Raw genomic sequence first — 20,950 nt, forward strand, 5'->3', positions numbered from 1 at the left:
ATTAACACTTAAATACTTCAAAGTGAGTGATTCCCACGTAGTTATTCTTAAACATTCAATTAAAAGTGATGTAATTACCATTTAAAACTATCCTATTGGCTATAATGATAACTGAAATGCTTAACTATAACTATATAAATATGTAATAGCAATTCGCAAATAAAAAAAAAATGAAAATGAATTACAATTAAAAATAATCTTATAAAAAGATTGGCACTGTCTGTCTATATTTCGAATATTTATCTTCTCTATGTGCTTTCAATAAATTGTAATTACATTATTTTTAATTGAATATTTTAAAAATAATTACACATTATTGTTATGAGTAAAAATAAATATGTATAATTTATAACACGTCAAAAATATATATATGTATAATTTAAGTGAATTACGATTATTAACATAACTTTTAATTAAGAATTATACATATAATTTTTCTTAAGTGATGTTTGATTGGAAGGAATGAAAATATAAGAATAGAAAAATGAGAATAGAAATTGAATGAAATAAAATTTAAAATGCATACAAAAAATTATTAAATTTTTTCTTTTGTTACATTGGAATGGTCTTTCCTTCCTTTTTAAAATGGAATAGTGATTCCACCAAAATAGTGAGAAAAGCATTTTATAGGAATGTCATTTCAATACTTTAAAAATGCAACCAAACAAATGAATGAAATAAAAATTATTTCCTTTTCATTTCATTACCTCCAACCAAACACCACTTAATTACTAACTATTATGGAAAGAAAGAAGCTGAGTATTGTGAGTTAGTTGGTTGGGATAGTTAGATCACTTAAAGATTTAGTTGAGGTGTATAAAATTATAAATAAATAGAATATCAAAATATTATGAAAAAGGGCCACGTGAGACTTCCTTTATGATGTATTTGGCTGCTCAGAAATTTCAGAATCCAAAGTTTGGATAATGGTAGTTAGGCGCCCTCTATTCACACACACAAACAAATAAAATCATCATCATCTTTATCATCCTTGTATGATATAGTTCTCAATTTGCCTTTTTAATTCTTTTACTTAATTATTTATTTTACTTGGATTTATTTCATGGCTAAGATTTCCACTTTTGACTATAAAACGCACATGACATGACCCAATTGTATTTGATAATTTAGTTATATATCAAGAAAGCAGCCCAAGCTCTTGTGATAGTGATTGATCACTTTATGTGACTCAATTCTATGAAACTTGAAAGAATTTCACTCTCCATTTTTATTATTGTTAATGACATCTTTGAAGGTTGGTTCATGCATACAATCTTAAGATGGGGTCCATGCATCCAAATTAGATCTTCTTTTCTTGAAGTGTCACAAAACAAAAAGGAGTACAAAACAAAATAGTTATTAGTCACCAACTTGGGTGTGATTTTGTGATCCGTGCTAATCATTTATGTATTATTTAAAGGGTTTTTAATCATTTGTTAAGTTCTTCAATCATATGCACGCGTGAAGTTAAGGCATGGCAATTGAAAAAGAAAAGAGAAAGTGAGTTGTGTGTGTGTGACATTATGTCATATCAGAGTCGACTCAGAGATTTGATGAAGAGGGTATATTTTGTTTTCTTTTGCCACCCCAAAAAGGAAAAAATGATTCAATGGTAATTCTCCATTGTTGAAAGAAAATATATGTGGTGGACTTGATTAGGTGGTGTGATCATTCATTATCATAGTGACACCCCAAAGAGAAGAAAGATCCAATTTTTCTGACGTTCAAGGACTTTTATGCTACCAACCCACTGTCAATTTCCAATGAAAAGGATTTAACATCTATATACTCTCTTGCTGGGTCAAAATGGCAATGATGTTTAATTTAACATCGGCAAGAACCAACCCTTAATTGGGATTTAATATGAAACCAAGTTATGTGAAGAGAGAGAGAGAGAGAGAGTAGTCTTTTTTGTGTAATTATTAAGACCATTGTGTAATTTATATGCATGAATATGTCTTAACCATGCAAAAACTACACTCACGACCCACAAATGGTGTGAATGCTGTTATTACTTGTTTACAAATGGGAGAATTGAATATCTCCATATTACAAGAAAGAAAGAAAAAAAAGACTAAATAATGTGTTTCGAATTCCGCCTATATGAGCTCTACTATGTCCCGACACCTCTGTTTAAAATTTAAAATCAAAATTCAAAAATAGGTATGTTTCAAGGCCGGGGTTTACCAATCTTCGCCTCAAATGTCTATTTCCAGAGCATTCTTTCGCCGATAATGGATTTACTTTTCGCTGCTCTCGTCATCGCCAAAAGCTAAATCAAATATCTGACTGTACTCTTCAACGAAGTGAACATTAAGGCCTTCTTTCACATTGGAAGCAAGTTCATCGTAATCCCTTCTGTTCGCTGCAGGGAAAATAATGGTCTTTACTTCACCCCTCCTTGCCGCTATAGTTTTCTCTTTAACCTGATTTATTTTAACAGAAGCAACCACAATAAGTTTGAAGGCAGTACAATAATCAATAACAAACAGATATAACAGCAGCAATTGAGCTTGAAAACTTGAAACTGCGTGAAGCGATATGTAACAACAAATTATTTTACTTTTTTTAAACACCTATAATCTAAATTCAAAAACTTATGGGAAAGTTGCAAAATGGCAAGTTAATGAAATACAAACCAAATGCGTGAGAGACGTTAGAAAAATGTTAAGAAATCGCATTATGTTTAGCATACCCCTCCAATTGGGAGAATCTTTCCTGTTAGAGTGACCTCTCCTGTCATTGCTAGATCCTTCTTGACGGGCTTGTTCAATGCAAGGGACAGCATGGATGTAATCATGGTGCAACCAGCACTTGGCCCATCCTTCGGGGTGGCACCAGCAGGGACATGGAGATGAAGCTTGGTATTGGCAAAGTAAGTGTTACCTGGTTCTTCCTTGAGCAATATTGCCCTGGCAACAGTGTGGGCAATCTGGGCACTTTCCTTCATAACATCTCCTAGTTGACCAGTAAGAATCAGAGCTCCTTTACCATCTCCTTGCTCAACATGGGTTGTCTCTATGTATAGGGTGGAACCACCCATAGCAGTCCAAGCAAGACCCATCACAACTCCAATTGGAGTTCGATCAAAAATTCTTTCTGCATGGAAAACAGGTTTGCCAACAAAATCAGATAGGTTTTCTTTGTCAACCAATACTTTCTCAATTTCCATTATTGCTTCTTTTTCATTAACATTTTCAGTCTCTTTTGCATCCTGTAGGAAGAGAAAAGAAAAGATGTGAGCACATACATGAACTCAAATTTATGTAATAAAGCTATCTTAGCACATAGTAATCAAAATAAATTATAAAGGGTGAAAATTGTGATATTTATCTTTCTTATTGTAACCAAGCAATTTACTACATAGTGAAAAAGAATGGGAACAAGGGTAGAAATTTTGTGATTGAGCAGTATTAGATTATCATAAACTAATTTGTACTGAGCCTATTAGTAGATCAACTTGGATCCTCACCTTATTTGTGTCAGGTTCCAAAGATGATTCAACTTGTTCATGACTGTCGCCCTCCACTGATTCTAACCCGGACTGATTCTTGCTGTCATCTGTATTCTGAACCAACCCATTCACTTGTACTACTTCTGCGTCATTAGTTTCAGTGACTTCATTTTCTCCTGATACTCCTTGTCTGACAAGTTTCAGAGCTATCTGTCAGAACACATAAAAAGAAGTTAAGCTTCAGTGGAAGAGTGGAACCAATGCATTATATTCAATTAGCATTCAAAACCAATGCATTCCCCATTCCATGAATTAACAACTCAACCAATATCAACATCTCGAGAAAAATTCCAAATTTGTAGTTGAATATTGTGAAAATATATTAGGGCTTCACAATCACTATCAAGAACGTACTCACCTTGCGGTAAATCTTCTCTATCTGTTTCTGGAGATTTCGAACACCTGATTCTCGGCAGTAATTTTCTATAAGAGCTAAAAGAGCTGCTTCTGTCACTTCAACCTGATTTACAATTAGTTGTATTATACACTGGTACAGCTAAAAACACAAAGCATGAAATACACAGATAAATAAGAACCTGTTCAGGTTTAATGCCACATGATTCACGTGTGCTCTTCTCCAAATAGTCTCTCGCAATATGCATCTTCTCATCTGTAATATATCCGGCAATGGAAATGACCTCCATTCTGTCCAAGAGGGGATTAGGTATCATCTCCACAACATTTGCTGTGCAAACAAACAGAACCTGTAATGAAACATTTTCAGGCATTAGGTGAAAAAGTCGTTAAATATGGCTACTACTGCTGGATAGATGTATAATCAACAAACTACAAGACTAGCATGTAGAGAGTTTCTCTCCCCAACACTGGTATAACATACTAACCTTTGATAGATCAATAGGAACATCAAGATAATGGTCTAGAAAATTTGCATTTTGCTCTGGATCAAGAAGCTCCAACAGAGCACTTGCTGGATCACCGGCATGCCCCCTTCCCAACTGCCATTAGGCAAAATAAAATAAAAATTAAAATTACCACAAACGATAGCCCGCTCATTATGAGCACAGCAAACCATCACCCAAGAGAGTAAAATGAAATCACTGAAAATAAGGCTGCCCAACACTTATCAAGCCAGTCTTGTAGTACCTTGTCAATCTCATCAATCAGAACAAGAGGATTTGCTGTTCCCACGTTCTTAAGGCATTGCACCATCTTTCCTGGCATAGCACCAATATAGGTTCGACGATGGCCCTGGACATAAATTTTTGGAAGTTAATGATAGATACAACTGTATGCTATTACTTTAAATATGTGTATTGATGTCAACTCAATATAACGAGGTTTTAACTACCTTAATTTCAGCAACATCGGCTAACCCTCCTACCGAAAAACGAAAGAACTTACGATTCAAGGCACGTGCAATTGAACGACCAATGCTGGTTTTGCCCACCCCAGGTGGACCAGAGAGACATATGATTTTCCCTGTGATTGTCACAAATTGAAAACACAAAGCTTAAAACAAGTTAAGACTGGCTCAAAAAAAAACAAGTCTAATCCATAACACGTGGCCTGTAGGTGCAATGCCATTAAAACTAAGCAAGAAAATCACATCAACCTTGTGAGGTTCCTCTGAGCTTTCCAACAGCAATGAATTCTAATATTCTTTCTTTTACATCAGTCAATCCATAATGATCTTCATCAAGAATCTTTTGTGCATGAAGGACATCAAAATTCTCATCACTGCAATAAAAAGGGGTAAGGCTTAAAAGACCATTGAAAATAAAAATTGCTACAAACATAAAAGAAAAAACAATAAGCAAACCCATTATAGATGTATAAAGCATTACACTTGACAATTCATATTTTATCGAATTTTGATTTAGTTCTTATCAATTTTAGTGCAGACAAAACATGATACAAGTAAGAAATTAAAGCGCAGTCAACAGAATTAATTGAGTGATAAGCAGACCTGAAGTTTCCCCAAGGGAGTGCAGTCAACCAATCCAAATAGTTACGAGTCACGTTGAATTCACTTGAACTTGCCTCTAACAACTGTAGTTTTGTAAGCTCTTCTTCAATAACTTGCAAGACATGAGGTGGGCATTTTTCCCTGTTTGGTTCAAGCCTTTCTCTAAACTTTGCTGCAGCATAATCGACAAAAAAGTGTGAACGAAAATATCTATAAATAATCCATAGCCTTACTGGGATAAATGTTTTCAACTTAAAAACTAAAGCACACTGTAACAGAAAATTATAATATAATATATACACACTAGAAACTGATATGAAGTGAAGAATAGCATCATCTATTAGCAATTTATCAACTTTGCCATGTTTTTCTTCCAGACGTAGGATGACAAACAAATTACTATGGAAGGGAAAAACTAAATCATCAAAACTAAATTATAAATCTACCCTATAAAGAGAAAAGAGAAAGAATGAAACCTAGTATGTTATAATAACTATCCTAGTAAATTACATCAAAGATATTCTGGACTGACTAACCAGATAGTGCTGTTTTATCATCTGTCTCCAATCCCAGTTCCTACACAATAAAATTTTTAAGATGCTTAAAGCTGGATGGAGAAACAAACGGGCTTGAAAGAAGAAATGCTTGCAGAGTAAGATATAAAAAACATATAAAGACAATGGAGCCAAATACCTTCTTTATTGCCTTAAGTTGCTCATTCAATAAGTACCGGCGTTGTTCACCACTTATCTTCTCTTCAATTGCTTTTGCAATGGATTCCTAATTACAGTGCAGAAAGTACAGTTCAAATAAGGGTTAAAAAACAATGAAGTCAACACATATTAAGCAATGGCATCAAGTACCTGAATCTTGGTAATTTCTATTTCCTTCTTTACTAATTCCAGTGTGAGCTTTAATCGCTTATACACCTGAAATATTTCAGAATTACATAAGTGGCAACATAGATAGAAAAAAAAATGGTCTTGAAATAGTAATTTTCTGAAAATGTTCAAGTACGGCAAATAAAACCCAAACCCATCTCAAGACTAATCACCACATTGAGATATGTTGAATGATACTCACATCTAGCTCTTCAAGCACTTCTTGGCATTGCAATTTGTTTGCACCAGATATGGCAGCTCCAAAATCTGCTAACCTTGGAAAGTTAAAATCTCCTATATGCTGGATGTTGGGAGAAAAAGAAAAGGAAATGAGCAATTAAATAGAAAAATAAAAAACAAAAAGTAAGCAAAATCTTAATGTGTAAAAGCAAAAGAAAGCAAAGAAGTAGGTGGAGCATGAACATTATGGCCACATAATACCTAAGTTATTTTTCCTTAAAAATAGAAAGATTTACCATCCTGGACCACTTATCTAGTTGCAAAAATATCCAAAACAATATATAATAACAGTAAGATATGGTCTGTTCAAAACTATAAATGTCAAAAGGATAGATTGAAAATTCAAGGGTAAAGGTTAAAGAAAAAATTGCTGAAGTGGACTCTCGTACAATATTTATAGGAGGGTGTTATTTTAGCTTCTCAACTCTATCTCCATCTCTAAATTGAGATTAAATTCAGGATTTGTACTAGTATAAGAGAATAATAACCCAACATATCCCAAAATCTTGAAAAGAATTGCACACCTGAGTGTATGTCTGGACATGATCCCTCCAAAGAGAACTAGTCTTTAGAACATCTCTCAGAGTTGATATTACCTCAAATGATGTTGCCTTTATAACATCATCATCTTTGTTATACGGCTTATCCTATAAGAGAAGGTATAGTCCATAAGAAAAACAAAAGAGAAACTCATCTTACAAATACAAGTTATAATAAGAACTGTGGATAAAGTAATTATGAACAACATGCCTTTAGATGATCAACTTTAACAGTGAGTGGTTCCTCGCTAACCTGTCAAAACCAAAGCCAAAGGTTCTCAGCTATATAGGTATTTTCACATACAAAACAAAGTACAAATTTGAAGTTCAAGCACACACAAAGGATAGAGCTTAGGCAATAAACAAAAGGTGTTATATATCACCTATCAACAGACTATTTAAAGATCATGCTTACAGATAATTTCTACCCACCATCTCTGTAATGCGAAGACGCCTGTGACCAATGAGGATGACCTGGTCTCCTTGGATACTTGAGATCTGACATATCATAATAAAACAAAAAAACAAATGACTAAGTGGCAGATAATTTAAAGTGATGCATTTAACTCGTTAGTCCGCACCTACACAAATTCAATACCTGCGCAAGTGTACCAACTTCGTGAAGACGATTAAATAGTTCTTTCCCTTTCAGATCATAAATGTTCTTGTCAGCTTCAGAACCAGATACAAAACTAGGATCAGTCCCTGGCTCATCCTTAAGAAGAAAAGCTCCAGCATATGGAGCTTGCCGTTTTCGACTATCTTGTAAAGCTGCCATTAGTTTCGGATCCTACAATGAAAGTATATACATTGGAGCTATCAAAAGTTAATGGTCAATATAATGGGATGAAGAAACACAGACCTTACAAGCTTCAAAAATTTCAATAATACCGACATCCGAAACAAGAATTAAAAGAGGCTCAACAAGTTCCCATACCTTGACAAAAATTGGCATGTAGAATCCTGGAAACAGCGGTCTATGGGGCAATGGTAATGCTATGACCTGTGACAGCAATCCGAACAGAAATCATTTGCAAAGGATAGAAAAATAGCCAACAAAGAACCAATTGCACAAGGAAAGGAATCATATCATTTTACAAACAGCTCAATGAAATGTACGAAAGTATCATAAACTTCGCAATTGGAAAGAAATGCAAATTTAGTTTCCTAAAGTAGATACTTCTTATATATCAGTTAATGATTAAAAGACAGCATTCCATAATTGCTTCTACTAATCAGATGAACAGAAGATAAAACCAAAATCTGTTGACAGACTTGTGTACACTAATGAGATTAGTAGCACTGATTTGACAATGAAAAGACTAGTGTATTCGGATCAACAATTTGTGCCAATAATTTAAACCCTTTTCATTATTACAAAAAATCTCTATACAATGTCATAAAAGCACTATTCCACTTCATTTCTCATTTGTTACTGATGTACCTCTATCTCTATCTCTTCTTATCAAACATGGCTACGATCGTTTCTTCAAATGCTTTCCTCCCTCGCCTCAATTTCAAGTTTAACAATTAAAATTTCAAATCAAATTATCCTGGCTTAACCAATTACAATCACATTATACATAGCACCAAAGTTCACTAAGCATTAAAGTCAAAAAACCTAAACTTTAAAGTCAACCAACCGTTAGATAATCTTCGGGTCTAGGGTTTGTAGACACAATTGCGGAGGAAGGTTTTGCCTCAGCCCCAGACTCGGCCTCCTTGACTTCAGCCTCCGCCACTGGTGGCTCCGACCCATCACTCGCGTCGGAACAAAAAAATACACGGCAACCCAGATTACGATTTCGTCCGGCGAGACCAGTGAGCGAGCTCAAAACTCGAAGAAACGGCGCCGAAGAGCCGGTTCGGATACTCGTCGGAGCGAGGCTGTTGACTCGGTTGTGAAGGCTTGAAGAGGATGAGAGAAGCTTCAACATTTCGTTTGTGAGAACAATTGAGAGGGGCCAACCGAAATTGTGAGTGTTAGGGTTTTGTTGTTATGTTTTGTGGTAGGCGGTTTTAGTAGTTGTGATGAGGAAGAACCGCCATTGATACATGGAAGAAATGAAAGAGCTTTCTGTGTATGGTTTCTCTGTTTTGGTTAAAGCCCTCCCAAAACCCTTGAGTAATTGTGACTTGACCAAAATACCCCTGGTTCTAATTACGAGTTCTTGGTGGTGTGATTGTGAATGGTGATGTCGATTTCGAGCTAACTACCACATTACCACTAATTTGATGAAAACCAAATAATTAACAGAAATTTACAAAAATATTGGAATTTTGGTTAATTTTTATAAAAATACTGTCACATTGAAATTTTTTCAAAAATACTGTGTTTTTATAAAACACCAGTAAAACACAAAGCAAAACAACTCAAAACAATAGTAGAACACTAGTAAAACACCAGTAGAACACCAGTAAAAACTTAACACAGTATACTGCAGTATGAAACTTATAAAAAAAATACAGTAAAAAAGTAAAAAATACCGCCTGATAGTATTTTTGTAAAAAAAATGGCAAAAATTAGTATACCATGTAAATTTCCCAATAATTAATTAATATATTTTCGACACTACATTATTATTCCGGTTTGATAAAAATTATCGTTTTGCTATTTTACTATTAAAAATTAATATTTTTACTCTGAAGTTTGAGCAATATAAAATTTTACCTCTTTTAATAAAAAAAAATAATTTTAAAAAAATTATAATGTTCTATGAACTTTCAGCAAACTTCATATTTTGGATCCAATCTAATTTACATAATAATTCAAATTCAATCCAATTCGTAAAAGTGCAAATTGGATCGATTATTTTGAATTGGTTATTTTTTAATATATATTTTTAGTATTGAGGATGAAAATTCGAACTTGGGACCTTATCTTAGTGGGGGTGAACATTTCTACCGAGTTTGACCTAAACCTGACCTGATCAACCTGAACATTTGAAAAAACCTGCTCAATGCGAGCGGGTCGGGTCCAACTCGATGCCACGAATGGGGTAGGTTTTGGGTTTATGTTTTGATAACGACTGAGTTGCAGGTTGGACCCAATTAACCCGATCAATTTTAATTTTTTTTTATTGCACAAATTTATTATGGATTAGGTATGGACTATAGAGTATAGAGTATGAATTTTGGATTTTTATTCACATTTTATTTTGAGACTTTTTAGTTTTTTTTTTTTTTTTAGGAAGACTTTTTAGTTTTTATTATTATGAAGTTTGATGAATAACTTTTTGGTAATAAGTTGGTTTTGGATATATTTTTTTCTATAAAGAATATTGATTAATGTGCTATGTTCAATCTCATAAATAAATAAAGGAAAATAAACCATATAAAATTTTGGTTTGAAAAAAAAAATATTGATCGGTCAACCCGTTCATTCATAGACGGGTACAAGTCTTATTTGAAAACCAGTTGTGAACCCGAAATTCGGTTACCCCGCCTAATATTCAATCCTACCTTTTAGTAAGAAAAAGTATTAAACCACTAGATTATGCTTTTGATCACAATATTAAATTATTTAATATGTATTAAAAAAAATATATTTTACACATAACTAACAACAAAATAAAATAAATTATTTTCTCAAAAAATAAATAAATAAATAAAATAAAATAAACTATTGTTGTTTTATGTCTTCAACAACAAATTAAAATAAATAAAATAAAAATAACAAATTCAAAGAAATTAAAAAAAAAATATATGTATAAATAAATATTTAGTTTTGTTTTAAATTATTTTTCTTTATAAATAAAAATAGAATATATATATTTGATCTACTAAGTTTTGAATTATATTTATATCATATGCATTATATTTTTAAATTCTTTTTTTTTTACATTAAATATTAATTGTATATATAAATATTTTAAAATTTATGTAAATATGTGTGGTAGATTTGATTAGATCGGCTACTTTTACATACCAATGAACATCCAATCTGCATAAATATGGATTTTAGATTTTCAATCAAGTTAAATCTGCACAAGGATGATATTATTATTAGAATAATTAAATATTAAAATTTATATAATTTAATTTAATAATTATTATATTAAAAGTTAAATTGATACTGATACTTATAATATACTTATAATAATACTCTTTTTTATTGATTTCTTTAATAGTTGGAATGAACATTGTAATCAGAATTATTGTATTTAGTTTGGTATGAAAATGTACTGGAATAAAATTTGTATTGACCAAAATAACCCTATTGGTTTTATTTTAAAATCATGAAATATTTTTTTTTTAAAAAAAAGGTAACATAGACTTTTGACATTTTTTACTATATTTTTATTAAAATAATTTTTTTTTCTTTGTAATAGAGTGTAATTGTATCAGGGATTACATTGGTTTTGGTATGTAATCTTCATTACAATACTCAATGTAATAACTATTACATTGTAATGGATTACAGAAGTTAAAAGCGAAAAACAAACAATGTAAGAAACTTATTCATTACCATTACGATTACCATTACGGTGAACTAAACATCACCTAAGTCTTTTAAAGTGTGGTGCCTTATAACAATTCTCGGTCTTCATTCACAAGTGTGCACAGTTAACCTAGCCCACATGGCTTTCGGCATAGACTTTGCTCTAAAGTTTTGACCCGAGGGTATTAATATCACTTTTAGAAACCTAGAAACATAGAGTGAAGATCATTAACAACAAGGAATGAGATTGGACTTCATGATTTTTTTTTTTTAATTTATTATTTATTTAATTATTTATTTGAGGGAAATAGTCTCTGAAGAACACCACCTCCATGCAAATCACAAGGAAGGACCAAGGACTAGGAAAACTTCATTGATCAAATGGCATTAGCCATGATATACAGGATAACCAAAGCTAGAACAATACAAAAAATTCATACTAGAAAACTCATGTCAAAACAGATAATATATCATTTAGAATAAAGCATAAATAAAAATCAAGCATAGAGAAATTATTGAGTTTGAGGACCACACTCTTGATAATTTGTCTCAAATTGCACCCCGCTTAAAGCCAAACAACTTGCATTAGACTTCATATGATTTGATCACCAAGTTTTTCTTTCTATTTTTTTTTTCTTTAACCTTCATATTGTTATCGCAATTGTGAGATTATTGTTTATCATTTTTATGAAGTAAATTTTTATTTAGAAATCTGAATATAGATTCAATAGTAGTCGGTTCAAGACCCATAAATTTTACTTTGTGGGGACTTATTTATTATTAGAAAATATTTACATATATTATAATTACTCTTATTAAATTTATTTAATTTTGTTGGAGCTTTTTTATTATTTTAGTCTATAATTATCAAATTAAAAAAAATTAATTTCATTTTTTAAAATACAATATTTTTATTAGTGGAGCTATAGCCTCCACAATAACTCAAGTGGGTCCGTTCCGGACTGATAGAGTTGAAAAATTGCACAAAAAAATATTAAATTTAATGCATCAAATAATTGGTTAATGAAGAAAAATGTAATTAAGAGATATGTCTTGTTATGCTAGATTTGGCACAAAATTATAATTTTAACACGTGTTAAAGAATTAATTTTAAAAATACTAAATTATATAAAAATACTAAATTATAGCACTATATTACTAATTTGACACTATTTCAAAAATGTTTTTTCCTTTTCATACAATGGAACAATAACACATTTAGAGCTTGTTTGATATACCATATTGTATAAAATAATAATAATATTATGTTTGAATAAAGCAATGTATTGTATTAATTATTATGAAATTTTTAATGCTATGTAAGTTGTATTATTTAATACACAATAAATTATCTATATTAGCTTGTATTATAATATTTATAAAGGATTCGAGGTTAACTCTAATCTCCGACTCATTTTGGGACCGGGACCCGAATTCAGGACCCAAGACGCGAACGTGAACCTAGCCTACCAAACAAGCCCTTAAATATATGGACTCGATTGATACACCGTATTATATTGTATTAGTATTAGTATTATTTAATACAATACTACATTTAGTATTGACTTCTATTAATAGATTGTGTAAAATTATAATATATTTTCAATACACTCGACCCCAACACCGACTACGTGTCGAGTCCAGGTGTGGATCCAGGTCTAGGTCTAGATCCAGGTCCGGGTCCTAGACCCAAGTCAGGATCCCAAGTTAGGGTCCGAGTCCGAGTTGGGTCCCAGATTCCTAGTTCGGATCCTTTGTAAATATTATAATACAAGCTAATATGAACTATTTTTAAATAATACAACTTACGTTGTATTAAAAATTTTGGTCGTACTAGTTAATACAATACATTGTTTTATTCAAACACAGTGTTATTTATTATTTAATACATTACTATTCTTATGCGGCCTAATAAACGAACCTTGTGCAAAATTATATACAATCTACGCTTCTTCCTCGTCGCTTAATGGGTGAAGCTCATCCACTTCTGTTATCTTCCCAATATGGTTGTCATTGTTGACTAACCTTCCTACTTGAATTTTACCCATTTCATCACATGGAATTATGAAATAAGCTAATCTTGTGCATCTCTTTCATTTTCTGAGAGATTATCAAACAAAGATGGTCACTTTAGGGGAAGAAACTAAGCTACCATTTTCCAATCTTCAGCTGCCAGAGGAGACATAGCTGAGATGTCCTGCTATATCAGGACAGAAACCCTTTTCCAACATTTCCTCTCTTACAACATCATAAGTAATTCGGTTCGGGACTAAACCTTTCTCCAACATCTCATTAAGTAACCTATTTGCATCTTCAAGCATGCCCTTCTCACAATATCCCTTAATCAACAAATTATAAGTAACTATGTTTGCCCGCTTACCGTCTTTTTCCATCTGCAATCTCACATTCAGTGCAGCCCCCATGTTACCTTCTCTGCAGTAGCCCTCTATCAGTATATTGTACATCAAATGAGTTAAATTCAAACCTGACTTCAACATGTCATTCATCATTCTTCTAGCCTTTCCTGTCTCCCCTTTCTTACAAAGCCCATCCATTAGTATGCTATATGTTATAAAATCAGCTTTTAGATCCTTCTTCTGCATATCATCTAAAAGCTGTCTTGCTTTTTCCATGTTCCCTTGTCTACAAAAACAAGCAATTAAGGAGTTATAAGTTGAAACATTAGGGAATATTCCTTTTTCCAACATTGTACTGAGTAAGAGAAATGCTTTGTCCATCATCCCATTTCTACAGTATGTATCAATCAAAGTGTTGAAAGTTATAACATCGGGCGATAAACCCTGACTTATGATATCGTCAAATAACTCAACAGCTTCCTTCACCATTTTCTTCTTGCAAAATCCATTGATAAATGCATTGTAGGTAATGACATTTGGCTTCAAGCTGAGGCCAACCATTTCATCCCTCAAAGCACAAGCCTCTTCAAGCTTCCCTTCTGTACATAGTCCGTTGATCAGTGTATTGTAGGTAATATCATCAGGTTTCAGACCCTGCCTTTTCATTTCTTCAAACACTTTCAATGCAGCCAATACATTCTCATCTTTACAGAATCCATCAATCAATATATTGTAGGTAATTGGGCAAGGGCTAATTTTATTAGCAATCATTTCCTTCAAAACAGCATCAGCTTTATACATCATTCCTGACTTTCCCATCTTGCAATATCCATGCATTACTGTATTATATGTAATCACATTTGGCAAAATTCCAAAGGCCTTCATATCATTGATGAGATCTCTAGCCTTGTTCAATTTCCCAACTTTAGACAACCCTTTGATCACAATGTTAAAAGTATACAAATTAACCTTAATCTTTCTCTTAATCATCTCCTTGTACAGGTACTCCACATACCCAATTTTATTCTCTTTAACCAAAGCAGACAACAAGGGATTACATGTAAAGAAAGATAACTTGTACCCATAATCACCAGCTCTTTGAAAAGCCTCAATAGCCAATTGGGTCTTCAAATTTACAGAATATGCCCATACCAAAATATCAACAATGATTGTATTCATGTGATGAAAATAATTGTCATACAGTGATAACGAGTGAAATATTGTGAAGTTTGAGTGTTCCTTATTCTTCTTTACAAACCTATCTAAGAAAGCTCTAATCCTTGAGTATTTTTGGGCACGTGCTAGTGAATGTAAGAGTCTACAAGTCAATTCAAGTGGATATGAAACATTAAGCTCTTTCTGGGACCAATTGAAGTACCTCATAATGAGCTCTGGATCAACATTTGATTCAAACAAATGATGAAGAAACTTGATCGGATTCATGTCTTCGAGATGGGTTTTGAGCTTAGACCAGTGTTGATTTGCTATGAGCTCTGAAACTAATGAAATGCTGAATTCACTTGAAGATGCCTCTAACAACTGTGGTTTTATAGGATCTTCCTCCGTAACTCGCAAAACATGAGGTGGGAAATTTTCCTTGTTTGGTTCAAGCCTTTCCTTAAAATTTGCTGCAGCATAGTAGGAAAGTAAAGAAATAGTTATAACAATGTATATTAAATACTCCATATCTAACCTGGTATCAACACATTGGAGACTAATATAATATTGACACTGAATGATATTCTCAGATTATTGTATTACATCACTCGTTGCCAATATCTTATCTTATCTCATATCATGTTTTTCTTCCTTCAAGATGGACGATCATGAAATCACATTGTTGGAATCAGATAACAACTTTCAAGATTTTATTAAGAAATAAACAAGAAGTTACAAAATCTGAATTCTGAAATTGCATATCTAGATTTGTAAAAAAGAAAAACTCATTTGCAACTGCATATGAATTGAGAAAGGAAAGAAACCTAGCATGATATAATAAAAGGCTCTAGTAAACTGTATAAATGAGATTCTAAAACTGACTAACCAGATAGTGCAATTTTATCATTCGTCTCCAATCCCAGTTCCTGCATAAGAAAAGCCAAGTAAATTCAAATAATCCTGACTGAACCAACTGCAATCACATTACATAAAGCTACAGAGTTCACTGTTCAGTTAATCCAAATACAGGGCCATTGAGCCAAAAACCGAAACTTTAAATTCAACCAACCGTTACATAACCATCGGGTCTGGGGTTCTTAGATAAAATTGCGGGGGAAGGCTTTGCCTCGGCCCCTGGCTCCGGACAATCATTCGCGTCCGAGCAAAAAAATGCACGAGGATGAAGAGCGAAACCAGTGAGAGAGGTCAAAGCAGGAAGAAACGGCGCCGTCGAGTGGTGTGAGGGTGTTGGGATACTTGTGGGAAGTAGGGTGTGGAGTCGGTTCTGAAGGCACGAAGAGAAGTAGAGAAGCTTCAACATTTCGTTGCGACAACAATTGTGTCTGTTAGGTTTTTATGTTTGTCTTAGACGGTCTTAGTGGTTATTCTCATTGCCAAGAATCGCCATGGATACACGAGAAACCGAAGAAAAACCTTACTGTGTTTTTTTTTTTTTTCAGTAAGTCATTACAAAACCTTGGGAAATTGAGGTTGACCATATTGTCCCCAAGGTAGTGATATAATTGCAATCGTCATAAGTTGGGTCTTTTGGGTTTGAGCATTGCTATTGCGTAAGTTGAAAAATACCACTTTTATTAATCAATTAATTAAATTTACCTCTAATTTTATATTTAATTGAAACATACTTCTTTTTATATGTATTGTACCCAAAATACATGAAGAATATCTTGAAGTGGCAGGGGCAAAATTGGTACAATGTTTAAAAAAAAGTAAAAATGATACTTTAAAAAAGAGGGTAAAAATAAAAAATGACAATATAAAAAAAAAATATAGAGTGTAATTTTCTCATTGCACAATGGGCACCTTAATTTTACAAGTGGCATTTTAGAATTGATTAACGATATTTTTTAAAAGTTATTTTCTCAATATATTACTAAAGAGAATGTTAAGTACTAATAACTATAACAATATACGACATGACACGATAACACCATTTGAAAACAACACACGAATAAATTTATGGTTAAGCACAAATTATAAAATTAACCAACTAAATTTAAAATCAACATAATTAAGTGCATATTAATAAGCAAATTTTTTAAATATGTTAACATGAAATTAGTAAATATATTAATTTATCATATATGTTAAGTTAGTAAATATAAATATTTAATTGGTTACATTAAAAATATAATTATGATGATTACATTTTTATATGACCTATTATAGCAAGTTACTAATAGGTAAAAATTTAATTTTTAAACTTAAAATAATTATAATCAATTATATAATTAAAATAAATTAATTTTTTAATTAAAATATTTAATAAGAAATTTTTCACAAAATTGAATAATAATAATTTATATTTATATTTATATTTTTAGTTTTTAATCATTAAGTAAAAATAGCGATAGGTATTTATTTGCATTCATTTACCAATTATCATCTACTTTTTTATAAAATTGAATAAAATATGATGAAATGACTACTTATTATATAGGGGCACAACTTGATAGCCTAAAAAATTTAGAGGACAAAAATATTAATTATTTTAAAATTATTTAAGCAATTTTCTAAATAAAAAAGTAAATTATGGTTAAGCTTCCCATCTCCAACTACATGTCGTTTTTACTATTAAACGACAGGAAACATGTGGTCTAACTAGAAAGAAGCGAAGATGGACGAAACGGTGCGTTTTATGCGTGAGCAAGTACAGTTGAATCTTGACTGGTTTTTCCTCGAACGAACGAAGACTTCGAGTCAAGAGACATCTTAGCGAGAATTTATGGCCTTCAAGATTCTTCCCTTTTCACCCAAGTTACCTTTAATTTTTCTCTAAGGTTGCCCTAATATCAGTTAACTATAACTAACCTTTCAATTTGGATTTGGGATTTTTCTCCTTCTCTTCTCAGAGTGATTGAATTTTTTATTTCATGGATTTCCAGAATAGAAGGCTACATGTTTTGCTATTCATCGCAGGCATCATTGTTCTCAGCATTACAGGTACATATTTAGAAATTTATGTATGTGTTTATGTATTATATGAGATCTTGCTTTTGCAGCCTCTGCTTGGTTGGTGAGAAAATTTAGGAAAGAACAGAGTTTGAAATTGAAATCTAACAAATATACATGTATTGATTTTTTTTTTTGGGAAATTAGTGTTTTGCTCTGATTATTTAAAAATATGACCTTTTAGATGTATTGGGTATTTTCACTGTGTCAATTTTTGTTGCTAAAAAGTCGCAAAATAAATCTGATTTGAGAAAATATACTAAAATTGTGGTAGAAGGGGATGAAATTTTTTGGGTGAATAAAAGAGAAGTTTTTATCTTACTGAATTATCTGATTTAGTTGCATTTTTCTAGGAGGAAGAGAAAATTACTACATAATATCTTAATTCAATAAAGAGTTGGTACTGTTAGGTATACATAGATCTGAAAACTAATAACACAATTGAGAGAACAAAGTTTGATTGGCTTTATTTTATTTTTAATAACTAACATAACTAACAACTGAACTGCTCGATCTAACATGAGTCATGAGGTCTGGCATGAATCTTATCTTATGTCTTGTCAAGGTGGTTTGGATACTTATTAATGGTTGTGCTTTACTATTAATAGGAATTTTGTTGAATCATACTCTTTGGTCAAACTAAGTTAACAAGAGTGTTTGTGTGAGCATTGCCTTTTTTCATCCTAGTTCATGAAGAGAAAAATTTTATCTACCTATTTTAGAAAAGGGTGGCTGTGTACAAACTATTTAGGCTGTGTTTGGTAGGAAGGAGATAGAGTAGGAGATTAAGAGTTTAGAAAGGATAGGGAGTAGGAGAAATAGAGAGTATATTTGGTATTAGAGTAAACTTGGAAGGATGGAGAGTAAAATAAATATTAAAATTACTATATTATAATTACTAATGCAAATATATTTTATTTTTTAAATGGTAGAAATGATATTTTGTTTAATTTTTTTTTTTGTCTTTTTCTATTTTCTTCCAATTTTGGAGGAATTAAATTTGTGTATTTGGAGGAAGAGGATCTCCCTCCATCTTTCCTCTGCCTTCCTCCTTCCTTCCCTCTTGCCAAACAAGAGAAGTCATCCCTCTCCCTCTTTTCATCCTTCTCTCTTCCTCTACCAAACAGTGTGTAGTGTTGTAACAAGCTTTGAGATTCTCTGTATCACCTGCCTTTGTTCTCTAGTCTTTTCCTTTAATCAATAAGAAAGATCTTTAGGTCCTATTAGAGTTAGTTCCACATTGCTAATGTATAAAAATAAATTGGCATATATAAGATGAATGAGCTACTCTTCTCACTACCAATTGATTTTGAGATGGAACCTCATTCATCTTATTCTAAATTCTAACAGGTCCAGCCAATTGAATGGGAGGCTTACTAATAGTGAAGGTACCCTATAGTGGAAGTGTAGCTTACTTTGGCCCAAAAGAACTTGAAAAATAAAGAAATTTTTTTATCTCCCTTTGCCTCATTTTAACATTCATTTCTTTGAACTAAAACTGGGCATTAAGTAATTCATGACTGCTCACTATATTTGTGCTTATGGACAGTTATGTTATGTGGTTTTAGACTTTCAGTCGTTGTTGCTAAACTCTTGATCTTGACATGTAACATCTCAGATGAAGTGAGATGTCTTCTGACTCTGTTACAAGTCATACAAATATCTTAGCCACAATTTTGTTAAAATATGCAATCTTCAAATCATGCTTTTTCTCTACTATTTCTAATAATTTCTGTTTTTCTTTTCGGGTCCTTAGCTGAAAAATGTCGACAGTTGGTTGGAGAAGATGCTTCATCTCAGAGTGGGCAGTTTACATTCTTGAATTGTTTCGACATGAGTTCTGGAACAGTAGCATGTACTGTAAAAGAGGGAGTGAAACTCTATTTCTACAACATCAGATCTGCTCATGTCGAGAGAGCAAGGCATGCTGCAATAGAAGTTGCATTAGTTGATTCATTGTCACAGGGCATGTCTGCTCAAGATGCTGCCAAACGAGCACAACTAGAGGGTGCAAAAGCAGCAAAGCTAGCAACACGAAAAGCCAAGCGAATTATAGGCCCCATCATCTCTTCCGGGTGGGATTTTTTCGAAGCTATATACTATGGTGGTACAATTACTGAAGGTTTTCTCAGAGGCACTGGCACTTTGTTTGGCACCTATACCATAGGATTCGTTGGGGAACAAAGATTTGGGAGATTTGGTTACCTTGTGGGAAGTATTTTAGGCAGTTGGGTTGGAGGTAGAATAGGACTGATGGCATATGATGTTGTTAATGGAGTACATTTTCTACTTCAAACTGTTAAAGTCGATGAAATTTCTGAGGAGGGCTCCGTTGCTTATGAATCCAACAAAACACCCGATTACGAAAATTCTGAAGCTTCTGGTGACTCTTATGCTTATGAAGCTCCTTCTGAATATGCAAGTCCAGAAGTTTCAGAAGGGTCCAATTTCTATAACACTCAGGCTGAGGAGTCTTCATTCTCTGAGGGTACTGATGAAACATATATAAACTCTGAACTTTAGGTGACAATACTACGTATTCATAGGTTAATTCTTTATTTGACATTTTATGGAACTATAGATGCTTATGTAAACTAGATTCCTTACTCAAAACTTCTGAATTTACTTTTGGATACCTCTGTCATACAAGTTAATTTTTAATTGCTTTTACCAAATTCTTTTAGAACTCATGTATAGTGTAAAAGGGCTCCTTACCTTTTTGTTATTTTGTTCTTCTCTTCATATGTTTTGTAAAAGTAAGTTTTTGTTTTATTTATCTTTTTGGGGGGCTTGAACATCTTGATAAATTATTATTATTATTATTATTATTATTAGGGTAAATACCATTTTGGACCCTCTGTTTTACAAAAGTTACCAATTGGACCCTGTGTTTTGTTAAATGACAAAATGAACCCTGTAT

At 32.5% G+C, this 20,950-nt stretch overlaps 3 protein-coding genes across 4 annotated transcripts; 1 reads left to right on the plus strand and 2 right to left on the minus strand.

The window, feature by feature from the left end:
* Positions 1 to 1,890: 1,890 nt before the first annotated feature.
* LOC115719194 (lon protease homolog 1, mitochondrial) lies at positions 1,891 to 9,321 on the minus strand. The gene is made up of 20 exons (XM_030648140.2): positions 8,745 to 9,321; positions 8,039 to 8,104; positions 7,700 to 7,891; positions 7,534 to 7,599; positions 7,313 to 7,354; positions 7,087 to 7,209; positions 6,525 to 6,623; positions 6,305 to 6,370; positions 6,135 to 6,221; positions 5,978 to 6,017; positions 5,442 to 5,613; positions 5,088 to 5,212; positions 4,824 to 4,954; positions 4,619 to 4,723; positions 4,357 to 4,470; positions 4,051 to 4,218; positions 3,873 to 3,974; positions 3,473 to 3,664; positions 2,696 to 3,214; positions 1,891 to 2,426 (listed from the first exon to the last, which is right to left on the minus strand). Exons 1-20 carry the CDS (start codon positions 9,036 to 9,038, stop codon positions 2,241 to 2,243), a joined length of 2,889 nt encoding a protein of 962 aa, XP_030504000.2. The 5' UTR covers positions 9,039 to 9,321; the 3' UTR covers positions 1,891 to 2,240.
* Positions 9,322 to 13,333: 4,012 nt separating this feature from the next.
* LOC115718559 (pentatricopeptide repeat-containing protein At1g09820) lies at positions 13,334 to 16,608 on the minus strand. The gene is made up of 3 exons (XM_030647360.2): positions 16,127 to 16,608; positions 15,944 to 15,983; positions 13,334 to 15,527 (listed from the first exon to the last, which is right to left on the minus strand). The coding sequence occupies exons 1-3, from the start codon at positions 16,376 to 16,378 to the stop codon at positions 13,708 to 13,710; spliced, it is 2,112 nt and encodes a 703-aa protein (XP_030503220.2). The 5' UTR covers positions 16,379 to 16,608; the 3' UTR covers positions 13,334 to 13,707.
* A 1,107-nt stretch (positions 16,609 to 17,715) lies between these two features.
* Positions 17,716 to 20,720, plus strand: LOC115721192 (uncharacterized). 2 transcript variants are annotated; one of them, XM_030650451.2, is made up of 3 exons: positions 17,716 to 17,858; positions 17,964 to 18,021; positions 19,787 to 20,720. In XM_030650451.2, the coding sequence occupies exon 3, from the start codon at positions 19,864 to 19,866 to the stop codon at positions 20,551 to 20,553; it is 690 nt and encodes a 229-aa protein (XP_030506311.1). In that variant the 5' UTR covers positions 17,716 to 17,858; positions 17,964 to 18,021; positions 19,787 to 19,863; the 3' UTR covers positions 20,554 to 20,720. The 2 variants fall into 2 exon arrangements, with proteins under 2 accessions (XP_030506311.1, XP_030506310.1); XM_030650450.2 differs by having other exon boundaries at positions 17,719 to 18,021.
* Positions 20,721 to 20,950: the final 230 nt, after the last annotated feature.

Source organism: Cannabis sativa, chromosome 2 (assembly GCF_029168945.1).
Source record: "Cannabis sativa cultivar Pink pepper isolate KNU-18-1 chromosome 2, ASM2916894v1, whole genome shotgun sequence".
Lineage (NCBI taxonomy): Eukaryota > Viridiplantae > Streptophyta > Magnoliopsida > Rosales > Cannabaceae > Cannabis > Cannabis sativa.

What these genes read in the sequence shown, in the direction of transcription:
- LOC115719194 (XM_030648140.2), bottom strand. Translation starts at nt 9,038, where the DNA reads ATGTTGAAGCTTCTCTCATCCTCTTCAAGCCTTCACAACCGAGTCAAC. An exon ending in TAGAAATTACCAAGATTCAG is followed by an intron (nt 6,222 to 6,304) that starts GTACTTGATGCC and finishes CACTGTAATTAG; the next exon opens with GAATCCATTGCAAAAGCAAT. An exon ending in TGATTGATGAGATTGACAAG is followed by an intron (nt 4,471 to 4,618) that starts GTACTACAAGAC and finishes GCCTAATGGCAG; the next exon opens with TTGGGAAGGGGGCATGCCGG.
- LOC115721192 (XM_030650450.2), top strand. Translation starts at nt 17,952, where the DNA reads ATGGATTTCCAGAATAGAAGGCTACATGTTTTGCTATTCATCGCAGGC. An exon ending in CATTGTTCTCAGCATTACAG is followed by an intron (nt 18,022 to 19,786) that starts GTACATATTTAG and finishes TCGGGTCCTTAG; the next exon opens with CTGAAAAATGTCGACAGTTG.
- LOC115718559 (XM_030647360.2), bottom strand. Translation starts at nt 16,378, where the DNA reads ATGTTGAAGCTTCTCTACTTCTCTTCGTGCCTTCAGAACCGACTCCAC. An exon ending in GACCCGATGGTTATGTAACG is followed by an intron (nt 15,984 to 16,126) that starts GTTGGTTGAATT and finishes TTTCTTATGCAG; the next exon opens with GAACTGGGATTGGAGACGAA. An exon ending in TGATAAAATTGCACTATCTG is followed by an intron (nt 15,528 to 15,943) that starts GTTAGTCAGTTT and finishes ACTATGCTGCAG; the next exon opens with CAAATTTTAAGGAAAGGCTT.